The sequence below is a fragment of the Nerophis ophidion genome, linkage group LG07 (genome assembly GCF_033978795.1).
Source record: "Nerophis ophidion isolate RoL-2023_Sa linkage group LG07, RoL_Noph_v1.0, whole genome shotgun sequence".
NCBI lineage: Eukaryota > Metazoa > Chordata > Actinopteri > Syngnathiformes > Syngnathidae > Nerophis > Nerophis ophidion.
The window spans coordinates 13,867,902-13,886,016 of record NC_084617.1 but is presented as its reverse complement, the minus strand read 5'-3'; the positions used below and the strand labels follow the sequence as shown (position 1 = coordinate 13,886,016).

At 38.5% G+C, this 18,115-nt stretch overlaps 1 protein-coding gene across 2 annotated transcripts in view; it reads left to right on the top strand.

Moving 5' to 3' along the window:
- cacnb1 (calcium channel, voltage-dependent, beta 1 subunit) overlaps positions 1-18,115 on the top strand; it is a 115,672-nt gene that overhangs the window by 59,111 nt on the left and 38,446 nt on the right. The window contains exons 7-8 of one of the 2 annotated variants that reach the window (XM_061905384.1): positions 3,525-3,553; positions 14,481-14,561. In XM_061905384.1, the coding sequence (XP_061761368.1) occupies positions 3,525-3,553; positions 14,481-14,561 (110 nt within the window). Of the gene's footprint in view, positions 1-3,070; positions 3,232-3,524; positions 3,554-14,480; positions 14,562-18,115 lie in introns of both variants that reach the window. The other variant, XM_061905383.1, reaches the window with a different exon arrangement.

Sequence of the window (18,115 nt, the reverse complement as noted above, 5' to 3'; positions counted from 1 at the left end):
ACATACCATCCCCACCCCTCCTCGTCCACGCCTGCACCGACACAACTTCCTCTTTCTATCTATTTTTCTTATTCACTCAGCTTTTGTTGCTTCAATTAAGGCTTTCTGTTCTTCTACTTCTCCTATAATTGTGTGAGTGCTGAGAGAAAAGCCTAAACACTCACGCTGTCGTTCAGAGAAAACATTTATATTTATTTTTCTTGCCTCAACGGTAATCAATCGACGAAGAAAAATAACGCAGGGTAAACACAACATTACGGCAGTGTGTTTAAATTAAAGCCACTAGAGAGCTTTTTTGCACGTTATTGCGTCGTTTTGAATGCTCTTTCCTGGCTTTGCCGTTTCTGCTCGGTAGCATCATTCAGCATTCAAGATGTACAAAATGTCAATGACACGTCTCTGAAACACACATCAATTGCATGCAATTTTTTTCCAAACTAAAATGATGAAAAATGACTGAAATATTGATAAAGAGACATAAACTAAAATGACGAAAAATGACTGAAATATTGATAAAGAGACATACAAATGCCCATTAAATACAAACAAAATGTTGACTAAAAGTGTCTGAAATATTGACAAAAATACATAGAAAAATAGCTATTACATACAAAATTTTAACAAAAATGATCTGAAACTTTGATAAAAACAGGCAAAAATGGCTAATAAATAGGAACAAAATTCTGACAAAAAGTGACTGAAATTGTGTTTTAAAAATACATACATAAAAATGCCTATTAAATACAAACAAAATGTTGACTAAAAGTGACTGAAATATTTTTAAAAATACATACAAAAAATGGCAATTTAATACAAACTAAATACTGAAAAAAAATATCTGAAATATTGATAAAAAAAATCAAACATGGCTATTAAATAGGAACAACATGCTGACAAAAAGTATCTGAAATATTGATTAAAAAAAATCAAACATGGCTATTAAATAGGAACAACATGCTGACAAAAAGTATCTGAAATATTGATTTAAAAATACGTATAAAATGCCTACTAAATAAAAAAAATGCTAACTAAAAGTGATTGAAATTTTTAAAAAAATATGAACAAAATGCATAAGCACTCACGCTGTCGTTCAGAGAAAACATTTATATTTATTTTTCTTGCCTCAACGGTAATCAATCGACGAAGAAAAATCACGCAGGGTAAATACAACATTCCGACAGTGTGTTTAAATTAAAGCCACTAGAGAGCTTTTTTGTACGTTATTGCGTCGTTTTGAATGCTCCTTTCTGGCTTTGCCGTTTCTGCTCGGTAGCATCATTCAGCATTCAATATGTACAAAATGTCAATGACACGTCTCTGAAACACATCAATTGCATGCAAATTTTTTTCCAAACTAAAATGACGAAAAATGACTGAAATATTGATAAAGAGACATAAACTAAAATGACGAAAAATTACTGAAATATTGATAAAGAGACATAAACTAAAATGACGAAAAATGACTGAAATATTGATAAAGAGACATAAACTAAAATGACGAAAAATGACTGAAATATTGATAAAGAGACATAAACTAAAATGACGAAAAATGACTGAAATATTGATAGAGACATAAAAATTGCCAACAAAATGTTAAAAGTGTCTGAAACATTGACAAAAATACATAGAAAAATAGCTATTACATACAAAATACTAACAAAAATAATCTGAAATTTTGATAAAAATATGCAAAAATGGCTAATAAATAGGAACAAAATCCTGACAAAAAGTGACTGAAATATTGATTAAAAAATACTTACATAAAATTGCCTATTAAATACAAACAAAATGTTGACTAAAAGTGACTGAAATATTTTAAAAAATACATAAAAAATGGCTATTAAATACAAACTAAATACTGAAAAAAAAATATCTGAAATATTGATTAAAAAAAATCAAAAATGGCTATTAGATAGGAACAACATGCTGACAAAAAGTATCTGAAATATTAATTCAAAAATACTTATAAAAAGCCTACTAAATTAAAAAAAATGCTAACTAAAAGTGATTGAAATTTTGAAAAAAATATGAACAAAACGCTTATTAAACACGAACAAAATGCTGACAAAGGTATCTGAAATATTGATAAGAATACACACAAAATGCTTATTAAATACAAAAAAAAATGCTGATGAAAATTGACTGAAATATTGATAAGGAAAAATTAAAATACCTATTAAATACAAACAAAATGTTGACTAAAAATGTCTGAAATATTGACAACGCATACAAAAAATGGCTATTAGATACAAACAAAATGCTGACAAAAAGTATCTGTATTATTGATTAAAATACATACAAAAATGGCTATTAAATACAAACAAAATGCTGACAAAAATCTGATATATTGATTTAAAAATACGCATAAAATGCCTCCTAAATACAAACAAAATGCTGACAAGTATCTCAATTGTTGATTAAAATACATACAAAAATGGATATTAAATACAAACAAAATGCTGACAAAAATCTGATACATTGATTTAAAAATATGCATAAAATGCCTACTAATTACAAAGAAAATGCTAACTAAAAGTGACTGAAATATTGAAAAAAATACGAACAAAATGCCTATTAAATACAAACAAAATGCTGACAAATAGTATCTGAAATATTGATAGGAATACAAAAATGCTTATTAAATACATACAAAATACTGACAAAGTTTTGAGTTATGGATAAAACTATGCACAAAATGTCTATTTAATGCAAACAAAATGCCAAAAAAACAAAAATCAGTCAGCAACCTGAGACTTCCCTGTAATCTAATAACTGTGTTAATCAGGTGTAATGAGGGGCGTATTACGGACAGCCCCTACAATAAAATGTCTCATATTAACCAGCATAGACTCAATTCTTCCTTCGACATTTTGCTTTGTTGAGCAGTGATTGTAATTTTCAGTTTTTTCCTCGCACTCGCCGATATCATTTCCTGTCTTTTCATTTCCTGCAATTTTGTTGCATCTCACATTTCTTATCTTCTATCTTCCTCCTATTTTCCCTTATTTCTGTCACTGTTACTTCCCCCCCCCCCCACTACAACCATCATCATCCTCCTCATCCTCATCAGCGCACGTGGACACGTCCACCGTGACCTTTGACGTAGACCCCCTCGACCTGGATGCTGAGGAGTTCCCTGAGTCGCAGGGTGACCCTCGCTCCCCCAAGGGCACGTCCGGCAGCGTGACGTCACCTCAGGCCAACACGCACCGGCTGCCCTTCTTTAAGAAGGTAACTTTGAGGAGGCGGGGCCTGGATGCTGCTCAGCCTCGTCCACTTCCTCCTGCCTGCCTGCACTTGTCTCTCACTAACCCTGCTGCCCTGACCTTTCACACTGATTGGCCCCTCCCACCCTTCTAGGCCTGAGGGAGGAGCTAAACTAACATGCCTGATGGGGGAGGAGCTATAAGCTGTACCCCTGGTGTGCCATCCCCTCCCCTCCTCAAAGCTAACCTACAGAAAACTAACTATGCTCTCGTGTGTTTTTGTGTCTTTCTGGAATGTTCTGTGGAACGCTTCTGTAGGCGGCCCGGCTAAACAGAAACAGAAGTCGGTGAGTGTGCTTTGTTTGCTAACCCCGCTGACTTCCTCCTCATCCTCATCTCACGTCCCCCTCCTGTTGCTTTGGAGTGCTTGGCCGCGAGTTAAAAGTAAAACGCGCACATTCATATTCACCACCTGGCAAGCCTCGCGTGGCCTCCCCACTGGCTGTCATGGTGACGCTGCAGGTGCGCTGCGCCTCCGTGACACATCTCATTAGCGTTGATGCACGCCTTTGTCTCCGTTTATGATGACTGCGGCGGGAGGCCACAACACGGACAAAGATGAGTAGTATAGTCTAATTAATGTGACCACAACATTGGGGAAAATATCATTACCACCTGTTGTTTTTTTAAGTACGCTAATCAAAGTTCCTCTATATGAGAGGAGCACTCAGTTGTGTTTAAAGGGTGTACTTCAAAGAAGTCAGAGATTTTCTATAGCAGTGGTCCCCAACCACCGGGCTGCGGCCCGGTACCGGCCCGTGGCTCGATTGGTACAGGGCCGCAGAATATTTTTTTTTCAAATTGTAATAATTTTTTAATTAAAAACAAATATATATATATATACATATATATATATTTTTTTAATGAAAACAACATAAAAAACACAAGATACACTTACAATTAGTGCACCCATCCAAAAAAAACCTCCATTTTTCATGACAAAAACCTCCCTTTTTCGGTCCGCGGGACATATCAAGCGTTGACCGGTCCGCAGCTACAAAAAGGTTGGGGACCACTGTTCTATAGGTCTTAAGCACTCCGCTGTTTCTAAAGGACCAGCAAGATAGAAATACAGTCAAAGATCCTCATGCGACAGCAGCAATTTTTAACGACCTTCCGCAAAAAATAGTAGTCAAAAATCCTTCATATAACATGAGTGCACTGCTGTTTTTATGATCTAATGCAAAATGTTGTCAAATATACTGTATATAATAGGTATACTTTGCTGATTTTAACGACCTTCTGCAAAAATGCTAGTCAAAGATCCTTCGTGTGAAATGAGTGCGCTGCTGTTTTTATGGTCTATTACAAAATGTTGTCAAATATACAGTACTCTATAGTCTATACAATAGGTATACTTCAATTTTTTTACGGATCTACTGCAAAAATAGTAGTTAAAGGGGAACATTATCACAATTTCAGAAGGGTTAAAACCAATAAAAATCAGTTTCCATTGGCTTATTTTATTTTTTAAAGTTTTTTTCAAAATTTTACCCATCACTCAATATCCCGAAAAAACGGCTTTAAAGTGCCTGATTTTAACCATCGTTATATACACCCTTCCATTTTCCTGTGAGGTCACTGCGTGAAGCCAATACAAACAAACATGGCGGATAGCACACAAAGGTATAGCGATATTAGCTCGGATTCAGACTCAGCTTTCAGCGGCGCAAGCGATTCAACAGATTACGCATGTATTGAAACGGATGGTTGGAGTGTGGAGGCAGATAGCGAAAACGAAATTGAAGAAGAAACTGAAGCTATTGAGCCATATCACGACAGACAGCGGCAATGAGGACGAATTCGGCGATTGCCTTCTAACCAACGATTGCTTCTTTTGACCACTGGTGCAACTTGAATCTGTCGATTGGTATGTGTTTGTTTGGCATTAAATGTGGGTGGAGTGAAAGGCTGGATGCAAATATAGCTACAAATGAGGCATAATGATGCAATATGTACATACAGCTAACCTAAATAGCATGTTAGCATTGATTATCATACCGTGACCGTTGATATGTCTGATTAGCACACTCCACGTAAGTCAACTTGAATCCGTCCCTGTTCGTGTTGTTACACCCTCCAACAACACGCCGACAAGGCATAATGTTTCCAAGGTACGGGAAAACAGTCGAAAAAACGGAAAATAACAGAGCTGATTTGACTTGGTGTGTGTAATGTGTTTGAGAAAATGGCTGATTGCTTCCTGTTGTGACGTCACGGGTGAAAGGTCATTGCGCCGACAGCGAACAATTGAAAGGCGTCTCAATTGCCAAATTCGCCCTTTTAGAGTTCGGAAATCGGTTAAAAAAAACATGGTCTTTTTTCTGCAACATCAAGGTATATATTGACGCTTACATAGGTCTGCTGATAATGTTCCCCTTTAAAGATCCTTCATATTACATGAGTGCACTGCTATTTTTATGATCCAATGCAAATTATATCAAATGTACACTATATAATAGGCAGAATTTGCTGATTTTAACGACCTTCTGCAAAAATACTAGTCAAAGATCCTTTATATAACATGAGTGCACTGCTATTTTTATGATCTATTACAGAATATTGTCAAATATACTCTATATAATAGTTATAATTTACTGATTTCAATGACCTTCTGCAAAAATACTAGTCAAAGATCCTTTATATAAAATGAGTGCACTGCTATTTTTATGATCCAATGCAAAATGTTGCCAAATATCCAGTCAATAATAGGTATAATTTGCTGATTTTAACGATCTTCTGCATAAATGCTAGTCAAAGATCCTTCGTATAGCATTAGTGCACTGCTGTTTTTATGGTCTATTACAAAATGTTGTCAAATATACTCTATATAATAGGTATAATTTGCTGTTTTTAAGGACCTACTGCAAAAATGCTAGTTAAAGATCCTTCATATAACATGAGTGCATTGCTGTTTTTATGACCTATTGCAAAATTGTGTTAAAAATACTCTATATAAATGGTATACTTTACTGTGAGTGCTGTTGTTTTTAAGGACCTACTGTAAAATGTTAGTCAAAGATCCTTCATATAACATGAGCAGTGCTTTGCTATTTTTAAGGAAGTACTGTAGCAATGTTGGTCAAAGAGCTTCTATAACAGGCACTGCTTTTAAGGACCTACTGTAAAAAAACAGTCAAAGATCCTCTGTATAATAGGAATATTTTGCTGTTTTTAAGGACCTACTGTAAAAAGGTTAGTCAAAGATCCTTCACATAACATGAGTGCACTGCTGTTTTTTTATGACCTATTGCAAAATTTTGTCAAATATAGCTGTGATAGTCTCCAGTGACCCCAAAAGGGACAAGCGGTAGAAACTGGATGGATGGATGGATACTCTATATTATAAGAATACTTTGATGTTTTTAAGGACATACTGGAAATATGCTCGTCAAAGATCCTTCATATAACATGAGTGCACCGCTATTTTTAATGACTTATTGCAAAATGTCGTCAAGTATACTCTATATAATAGGAATACTTTGCTGTTTTTAAGGACCTACTGTAAAAATGTTAATCAAAATCGTCTACATAACAGAAGTTCACTGCTTTTTTAAAAGAAGTATTACAAAAATGCAATTTAAAGATCTACAGTATATAACAGAAGTTCACTGCAGTTTTTTTACGGTGGCAGAGGGGTTAGTGCGTCTGCCTCACAATACGAAGTTCCTGCAGTCCTGGGTTCAAATCCAGGCTCGGGAACTTTCTGTGTGGAGTTTGCATGTTCTCCCCGTGAATGCGTGGGTTCCCTCCGGGTACTCCGGCTTCCTCCCACTTCCAAAGACATGCACCTGGGGATAGGTTGATTGGCAACACTAAATTGGCCCTAGTGTGTGAATGTGAGTGTGAATGTTGTCTGTCTATCTGTGTTGGCCCTGCGATGAGGTGGCGACTTGTCCAGGGTGTACCCCGCCTTCCGCCCGATTGTAGCTGAGATAGGCGCCAGCGCCCCCCGCGACCCCGAAAGGGAATAAGCGGTAGAAAATGGATGGATGGATGGATGGATATTACAAAAATGCAGTTTAAATATCTATGTAACAAGAGTGCTATGCTGTTTTTAAGACCTACTCCAAATACAATGTCAAAAATCGTTTACACAACAGGAGTGCTGTTGTTTTTAAGGACCTACTGTAAAATGTTTGTCAAAGATCTTATATATAATAGCAGTGCTTTGCTATTTTTCCTGAAGTACAGTAGAAATGTTTGTCAAAGAGCTTCTTTAACAGACCGTGCTGTTTTTAAGAACCTGCTGTATAAAGCCAGTCAAAGATCCTCTGCATAACAGGAGTTAACTGCTGTTTTTAAAGACCTATTACACAAATGTGATCTATGTTACAGGAGTGCTACACTGTTTAAAAAAAAAAACTGCTACAAAAATGCATTTCAAAAAGAGAATCTTTGACGAGTGTATTCTTAGAAGGCCTACCAAAAATACGCTCTTTAAAGATCTTCTAAAAAAACAGGAGCACTGTGGTGTTTTTAAGGACCTACTAGAATTACAATAGTCAAAGATCCTTTATATAACTGCAGTGCTATGCTCATTTTAAAGACCTACTGTAAACATGTTAATCAAAGATCCGCTATACAATAGGATTGCTCTGCTGTTTTTAAGAACCTTTTACGAATATGGAATTTTAAAAATCCTCTATTGTCTATCTGGATTGGCCCTGCAATGAGGTGGCGACTTGTCCAGGGTGTACACTGCCTTCCGCCCAAATGCAGCTGAGATAGGCTCCAGCACGCGACTCCCAAAAGGGACATTCGGTAGAAAATGGATGGATGGATGGATGGATATTAAGAGCACTCTGGTGATACAAAATCCAAAGATCCTATTAACTACAGGAGTGCTTTGCGGTTTTTAAGGACTTACTGTAAAACATGTTAAAAGATCCTCTATATCAGTGGTCCTCAGACTTTTTTATTCAAGCACCACCTTAAAAAACACTTGGTTCTCCACCTACCACTGTAATGAGCAACATTAAAACACAGTAGCGTAGCAGGCTTAAGTATTCATTAAAAACAAGGCAAATGTTTTTAATGTTTAAGTACCACGGATAGTAACACACACATATATAGGCGGTATAGCTCGGTTGGTAGAGCGGCCGTGCCAGCAACTTGTGGGTTGCAGGTTCGATCTCCGCTTCTGCCAGCCTGGTCACTGCCGTTGTGTCCTTGGGCAAGACACTTTACCCACCTGCTCCCAGTGCCCCCCACACTGGTATAAATGTAAAAATTAAATATTGGGTTTCACTGTGTAAAGCGCTTTGAGTCACGAGAAAAAAAGCGCTATATAAATATAATTCACTTCACTTCACTCCACTATGTGTGGTGAAAAGACTCCCTGCATTTGACCCATCCCCTTGTTCCACCCCCTGAGAGGTGAGGGGAGCAGTGAGCAGCAGCGGTGGTCGCGCCCGGGTATCACTTTAACCCCCAATTCCAACTCTTGACGCTGAGTGCAAGCAGGGCGATAATGGGTCCCATTTTTATAATCTTTGGTACGACTCGGCCGGGGTTTGAACTCACGACCTACCGATATCAGGGCGTACACTGTATTTAACATTGCAGTGCGCTAGAGATGCGCGAATAGGCAATTATATGATCCGCATCCGCGTCACCAAAATCGTCATCCACCCGCCGTCCGCCCGAACCAACATTTAATCGGGACCGTACCCGCCCGCAAACCCCCCGCTGAATCACATCAGAGGTTGGCCACTTTTACCACTCATAGAGCTATTTAAAACTGTTTCATAGAGAAATTTTGTCAATTGGAGCCGCTAACGTTCTCGCGACTATACAATAGCGTTCATCGTGATGACAAGAATATGGGCGTGCTGTGAAGCCAACGTCTTTGACACCTTCAACAACATGTACAAACCGATTGTTGGTCCAGCAACATGTTGTGTGCAGCTTCCGCAATCACACGTATGAGATTGAAAGGCATACTGGGTGATACAGAGTATCAATCAATCAATCAATCAATCAATGTTTATTTATATAGCCCCAAATCACAAATGTCTCAAAGGACTGCACAAATCATTACGACTACAACATCCTCGGAAGAACCCGCAAAAGGGCAAGGAAAACTCACACCCAGTGAGCAGGGAGAATTCACATCCAGTGGGACGCCAGTGACAATGCTGACTATGAGAAACCTTGGAGAGGACCTCAGATGTGGGCACCCCCCCCCCCCCCCCCCCTCTAGGGGACCGAAAGCAATGGATGTCGAGCGGGTCTAACATGATACTGTGAAAGTTCAATCCATAGTGGCTCCAACACAGCCGCGAGAGTTCAGTTCAAGCGGATCCAAGACAGCAGCGAGAGTCCCGTCCACAGGAGACCATCTCAAGCGGAAGCGGATCAGCAGCGTAGAGATGTCCCCAACCGATACACAGGCGAGCGGTCCATCCTGGGTCCCGACGAGCGGTCCATCCTGGGTCTCGACTCTGGACAGCCAGTACTTCATCCATGGTCATCGGACCGGACCCCCTCCACAAGGGAGGGGGGGACATAGGAGAAAGAAAAGAAGCGGCAGATCAACTGGTCTAAAAAGGAGGTCTATTTAAAGGCTAGAGTATACAGATGAGTTTTAAGGTGAGACTTAAAGGTAGCATCTCGAACTGTTACCGGGAGGGCATTCCAGAGTACTGGAGCCCGACACTGATGGTTGTGATATAAACAACTTTAACACTTACTAATATGCGCCACGCAATACAAGATTGACAAACACATTTCGGGAGAACATCCTCACAGTAACACAACATAAACGCAACACAACTAATACCCATAATCCTTTGTATTCATGACACATCCTGAATATATTTTACACCCAAGCGCCCCCAACCCCGCCCACCTTATTGACGCACGGAGGGGGGTGGGGGGGTTTGGGGTGTATAAAATAGTCAGGATGTGTCATGAATACAAAGGATTATGGGTATTTGTTGTGTTGCGTTTATGTTGTGTTACTGTGAGGATGTTCTCCCGAAATGTGTTTGTTGTTCTTAATTGGTGTGGCTTCGAAGCGTGGCGCATATTACTAAGAGTGTTAAAATTGTTTATATCACAACCATTGGTGTACTCTGTGTCACCCAGTATGCCTTGCTGTCGTGTGCGTGTTGCCGTGGAAGCCACACACAACATGATGCTGGACTGACAAGCAGATCGTACATGTTGTAGAGGGCGACAAAGCCAATGACTTCATAACACGCACTAATAATTAATATCTGGGTGACTGCCGGCAGTCATTCAAGAGAATAATAGCATCTCCTATTGACTTCTTCGCTTTATGACACGGGTATTAAATGGCTCTTTGAATGGCAACGGATACCGATCCCAGAACCATCTATATCAAATGTCTCCGGATGATTCAACCGCCACCCGCCCGAATCTAATTAAAATCTATTTTTTCGTCATGTCAACCGCCCGACCCGCGGTTTACCCGCGGACTCCGCGGATGAAACGGCAAACCGCGCATCTCTACAGTGCGCACATTTTGAACAGTAACACTGTGTTTGAATATTTAATCAAGTGATTCTTTGGCATCCCACTAGATAAACAATAAACGAGGAGCTGCAACAAAACAGTTAGTCAAAGATCCTTTACATAACAAGACCACTGTGCTGTTTTGAAAAGTGTCATGATAAGCAGAGGTGGGTAGTAACGCGCTACATTTACTCCGTTACATCTACTTGAGTAACTTTTGGGATAAATTGTACTTCTAAGAGTACATACTTTTACTTTTACTTGAGTATATTTATAAAGAAGAAACGCTACTTTTACTCCGCTCCATTTATGTACAATCAGCTCGTTACTCGCTACTTTTTTTTTATCGATCTGTTAATGCACGTTTTGTTTGTTTTGATTTTGTCAGACACTCATTCAAAGTAGGAACTACGCATGCCTGCGTTTCACCAATCAAATGCAGTCACTGGTGACGTTGGACCAATCAAACAAAACCAGGCGGTCACGTGACCGTCACACGTCGAATCCGACCTAAAAAGTTGAAAAACTTATTGGGGTGTTACCATTTAGTGGTCAATTGTGCAGAATATGTACTGTACTGTGCAATCTACTTATAAAAGTTTCAATCAATCAATCAAAAGTGTAAAGGAAAAAAGACACTTTTTATTTCAACCGCACTTCCCGTCAAAAGCCTAAAGACTGATCGCACAGTTCCTGTCTTCACAATAAAAGCGCCGTTCCATCGCGCCTGCGCTAACAAAATAAGAGTCTCCGAAAGCCAGCGCAAACAAGCTAGCAAGCTACGGAGTTTGCCGCCAATTTATTTCTTGTGAAGTGTATAAAAACGAATATGGAAGCTGGACAAATAAGATGCCAAAAACCAACGACTTTCATGTGGTATTAGACAGAAAAGAGGAACTATTTTTCTCCTCCATTTGAAAATGTGGACATTATCAGCACTATACTGTCAGATTCCAATCAATGCAAGTCATCAGAATCAGGTAATACACCAACTTATAGTCTTGTCTTCATGAAAGATAGGAATCTATATGTTAAACATGCATGTATATTCATTAAAACACCTTTAACATTTCAACAAAAACGGCAAAATAAAAAACTATAAATTATATACTGTGTGTATATATATATATATATATATATATATATATATATATATGATATGTGTGTGTATGTACATATGAGGTAGATCACCTCGACTTGGTCATTTATTAAGTAATTGATTAACGTGGAAAAACTTATTGGGGTGTTACCATTTAGTGGTCAATTGTAGGGAATATGTACTGTACTGTGCAATCTAATAATACAAGTTTCAATCAATCAATCAATCAATAAATGCCTACTGAGCCTATGGTGGTGTTAAGTTATTGTGGCTCAATTTGCCTTAAATTTTTTTATTTTAATGTATTATTATTTAATATATATTATTGTTTTAGTTGCTTAAGAGATACTCCTGGCTATGAATTTGCTCATTGCTATTTTTATGTTTTTGTGCATTATCTGTTGCCGTAATTATTAAACGAACAGGTTACTCATCAGTTACTCAGTACTTGAGTAGTTTTTTCACAACATACTTTTTACTTTTACTCAAGTAAATATTTGGATGACTACTCCTTACTTTTACTTGAGTTATAAATCTCTAAAGTAACAGTACTCTTACTTGAGTACAATTTCTGGCTACTCTACCCACCTCTGATGATAAGATCCTTTTTTGGGGAGTGTGCCAGTCTCTGAACTGTGTGACGTCATGGTTAGGCCCACAGACCGCCGGTTGTACACGCCCGCTGCTGCCGGTAGACGCCACTGTACTAACACTATTAATACACCGCTGTCACGGACACCACTCAGCACTGACCTGAGCCTTTTGCAATATGTATTAATAGCCCGTGTGGATGCAAAAGCAGGCCAAATGAGCTTTATGTAAGGTCACGTAGTGTAGTGTAGTGGCGACCTGCTACGGCGCACACTGTACGTACATCGTGCTCCCAGCATATGACTGTGATTTTTTTTTTTTTAAAGTGCTCATGTGGATGAATCATTGTGCTCATGATGAGTCACGCTGTAAATTGCGGCATGGCATGGATCATCTGTGTGTGGGCGCTGTATGTGTGTTTACTGTACATACTTTCTATAAGTACCGCACTTTGATTGTACTTTTGCATTGATTGTCTGCTTGTGGAACGCGTTCACTGGCCCAAAACATTAGGTACAGACAACCTGCAGAAAACATAAAAAGAAAGTTGAAGCGGGGGGATTGCACAACTTTTATAATAATGGCAATGAACTGGTTATGTGGGATGAATATATACAGTACAGGTCTTTTTTTAATATCTCGATATTTTTAGGCCATATCGCGATACACAATGTATATCTCGATATTTTTTGCCTAAGCCTTGAATTAAAGGCCTACTGAAATGAGATTTTCTTATTTAAACGGGGATAACAGGTCCATTTTATGTCTCATACTTGATCATTTCGCGATATTGCCATATTTTTGCGATAAAGTTCGCAACTTTTGGTGCTGATAAAAAAAAAGCCCTGCCTTTACCGGAAGTCGCAGACGATGACGTCACAAGGGTGAGGGCTCCTCACGTCCTCACATTGTTTATAATGGGAGCCTCCAACAAAAAGAGCTATTTGGACCGAGAAAATTACAATTGAAAGATTCGTGTTTGAGGATATTGATAGCGACGGACTAGGAAAAAAAAACGCGATTGCATTGGGACCGATTCAGATGTTATTAGACACATTTACTAGGATAATTCTGGGAAATCCCTTATCTTTCTATTGTGTTGCTAGTGTTTTAGTGAGTTTAACAGTACTTGATAGTCGGAGGGGTGTGTCCACGCGTGTCTTGACGCCAGTGTCTCAGGGAAGTCGACGGCAGCTTTACGGACAGCGCAAGCTCAGCTGATCTCTGGTAAGAAGCGACTTTTTACCACAATTTTTTCACCGAAACCTGCTGGTTGACATTCGGTCGGGATCCATGTTCGCTTGACCGCTCTGATCCATAGTAAAGTTTCACCTCCTGGAATTTTAAACAAGGAATCACCGTGTGTTTGTGTGGCTAAAGGCTAAAGCTTCCCAACTCCATCTTTCTACTTTGACTTCTCCAATATTAATTGAACAAATTGCAAAAGATTCAGCAACACAGATCTCCAAAATACTGTGCAATTATGCGGTTAAAGCAGACGACTTTTAGCTGTGTGTGTGTGCAGCGCTCATATTTCCTAACAGTCCGTGACGTCACGCATACATGTCATCATTACGCGACGTTTTCAAGAAGAAACTCCCGGGAAATTTAAAATTGCAATTTAGTAAACTATAAAAGGCCGTATTGGCATGTGTTGCAATGTTTATATGTCATCATTGATATATAAACTATCAGACTGCGTGGTGGGTAGTAGTGGGTTTCAGTAGGCCTTTAAATGATGGTGATTTTGTATTGGATCTCATTATATTGTGCAGGTGTACCTAATGGTGTGGGGGCCGTGATTAAAGCCAGCTCCCCCCCCGACACTCAGGGCTTAATTATGCAGACTTTAATTAAGTGAGACAGCCGCCTGAGAGAATTAGAACTTAGTGCCGTGTGACCTCACAGCGGCCATTAAATGAAAAGATGATAAAAGAGGCCGGGAATCGATCAGGCCGCTCTCAGACGGGGAGGAGTATCTAAACATACGGTATGCACTGTGTGAACGCTCATGGCCTGTGTGTGTGTGTGTGCTTTCCCAGATGGAGCATGTGCCCCCCTATGACGTGGTGCCCTCTATGAGACCCATCATCCTGGTCGGGCCGTCGCTCAAAGGCTACGAGGTGAGGACGCTTGATTACAAACGCAGACCACAGCATTAGGTACACTTGCTCCATGGGGTGGGGGTAAAGGAGCAGTGTGGTTTGAGCATCATCAGATTTGGGGTGTTGAAAGTGTGGCAAGAGGGTTATTTTCAGTTTTTTTTCTTTTTTTTAAATTTCCCAGCATATTCTAGAAATAAACTGTTTTAGGCGGTTCATTTATAGTCAATTCAGTCGCATGCCCCGACTGTCAAGAAGACACATGCAGACAATTTATTTCGTTGCCATTTTGTAGAAGGTTTGTTTTCAAAGTGGAAGCATGTGCGAGAGAGCTTGTTTGTTTGTGTGGCTGTAAGAGAGTGTTTGTGTCCATTTTGAGTTGCGCCGTTTAATTAACAAACATTTGCATAAAGTGAACAAATTGTCCAGTCCCATGTTGATGATATCAAAAAAACCTGTTTAAAATCGGTTTATGGTGTCGAAAGTGCAGACTGAGGAACATTTGTAGCGTGCAGTTTGTTCTTTATTGGCCATTGACGTGTTCTGAAAATGAAATTCGTTAGTTTTATATTTACTAATAAACAACTATATCAGGGGTCAGGAACCTTTTTGGCTGAGAGAGCCATGAAAGCCAAATATTTCAAAATGTATTTCCGTGAGAGCCATATAATATTTTTTATCACTGAATACAACTTGTTATTCTGAAGCTAACCAATAATAAATATAATACTTTTTACTAGGGCTGTGAATCTTTGGGTGTCCCACGATTCGATTCAATATCGATTCTTGGGGTCACGATTCGATAATATGTCGATTTTTTTCGATTCGATTCGATTCTCGATTCAAAAACGATATTTTTCCGATTCAAAACGATTCTGTATTCATTCAATACGTAGGATTTCAGCAGGATCTACCCCAGTCTGCTGACATGCTAGCAGAGTAATAGATTTTAAAAAAAAAAGCTTGTATAATTGTAAAGGACAATATTTTATCAACTGATTGCAATAAGATAAATTTGTTTTAACTATTAAACGAACCAAAAATATGACTTATTTTATCTTTGTGAAAATATTGGACACAGTGTGTTGTCAAGCTTATGAGATGCGATGCAAGTGTAAGCCACTATTGTTATTTTTTTTTAATTTTTATAAATGTCTAATGATAATGTCAATGAGGGATTTTTAATCACTGCTATGCTGAAATTATAAGTAATGATACAGTTGTCGATAATATTCATTTTTGTTTCACTACTTTTGGTTTGTTCTGTGTCGTGTTTGTGTCTCCTCAATTGCTCTGTTTATTGCATTTCTGAGTGTTGCTGGGTCAGGTTTGGTTTTGGAATTGGATTGCATTGTTATGGTATTGCTGTGTAGTGGTTTGTTGGATTGATAAAAAAAAAAAAAATTAAATTAAAAAATCGATTTTTTTAAAAATGAGAATCGATTCTGAATCGCACAACGTAAACGATTCAATTCGTATTCGAATCGATTTTTTCCCACACCCCTACTTCTTACCATTAATGCGACTTCTTGAACAGGTGCGATAGAAAATGGATGGTTGTATTAAAATGCATGAGAATGTTTTATAATTTGAACGTTATTTTTAACACTGTGAATACCAGCGGAATTATTCATTACTTATCGTGTTAAGCAATGTCAGCTAAGATTGATCTGAGAGCCAGATACAGTCATCAAAAGAGCCCCATCTGGCTCTAGAGCGATAGTTTCCCTACGCCTGAAGTATATCCTTTGTCACTTATAATTAGGGGTTTCCTCCTGCAACTTTTCCACTTCTGATACGGTACTGATAATAGAACCTTGAGTATTGGCTGGTACCCAGATAGGATTGGATAGGTGCTTTATTGTCATCGTTTTTGCAAAGCAACGAAATAGTGATTCAATACGATATAGGCACAAATCAAAATGCATACTTGTATTATTCTGTCTTGTGAAATGTTAGAAAAGGCTCGATGAAGTGAAATTCCTCAGAAAAATGGCAGATGGAGTGGTAATTTGTTGTTTGTCAACACCTAAAGACCAAATAATCCAATAAATTAAGGTCATGGCACTGTAAGTTGAATGATGCGGACACGTTTGTTACTGGATACTTTTTCAGATTTTGTTATGATATACTTGTAATTCTGCCAAAGAGACTTTGTATGTGTAAGTAATATGCTTCTACAAACCCTGTTTCCATATGAGTTGGGAAATTGTGTTAGATGTAAATATAAACAGAATACAATGATTTGCAAATCCTTTTCAACCCATATTCAGTTGAATGCACAACAAAGACAAGATATTTGATGTTCAAACTCATAAACGCTTTTTTTTGCAAATAATAATTAACTTTGAATTTCATGGCAGTAACACGTGCCAAAGTAGTTGGGAAAGGGCATGTTCACCACTGTTTTACATCACCTTTTCTTTTAACAACACTCAATAAGAAATTGGGTACTGAGGAAAGTAGTGGTTGAAGCTTTGAAAGTGGAATTCTTCTTTGGTCCAGATGACACCATGTCGAATATTTCCCAAAACAATCTGAAATGTGGACTCGTCAGACCACAGAACACTTTTCCACTTTGCATCAGTCCATCTTAGATGATTTCGGGCCCAGAGAAGCCGGTGGCGTTTCTGGATGTTGTTGATAAATGGCTTTCGCTTTGCATGGTAGAGCTTTAACTTGCACTTACAGATGTAGCGACAAACTGTATTTAGTGACAGTGGTTTTCTGAAGTGTTCCTGAGCCCATGTGGTGATATCCTTAAGATATTGGTGTCGCTTTTTGATGCTGTGCCGTCCGAGGGGCCGAAGGTCACGGTCATTCAATGTTGGTTTCCGGCCATGCCGCTTACGTGAAGTGATTTCTCCAGATTCTCTGAACCTTTTGATGATATTATGGACCGTAGATGTTGAAATTCCTAAATTTCTTGCAATTGCACTTTGAGAAACGTTGTTCTTAAATTGTTTGACTATTTGCTCACGCAGTTGTGGACAAAGGAGTGTACCTCGCCCCATTCTTTCTTGTGAAAGACTGGGAATTTTTTGGGAAGCTGTTTTTATACCCAATCATGGCACCCACCTGTTCCCAATTAGCCTGCACATCTGTGGGATGTTCCAAATAAGTGTTTGATGAGTATTCCTCAACTTTATCAGTATTTATTGCCACCTTTCCCAACTTCTTTGTCACGTGTTGCTGGCATCAAATTCTAAAGTTAATGATTATTTGCAAAAAAAAAAGTTTATTAGTTTGAACATCAAATATTTTGTCTTTGTTGCATATTCAACTGAATATGGGTTGAAAATTATTTGCAAATCATTGTATTCCGTTTATATTTACATCTAACACAATTTCCCAACTCATATGGAAACGGGGTGTGTATAATTGGATACTTGTCTGTATAGTCAAATGTTCTGTTTTTACACTGCAACATTGTTCAATTGAGGACACTTATTACATATGACGAGCTTGCGTGCTATTGTGTGCTGAGCTGTTGTGTAGCTGCTAGCTCTTAGGAGCCTTTAGTCTACCATGTTTACCTTTTTGTAAATGACTAAAATAGAAGAGAAGACCAACCT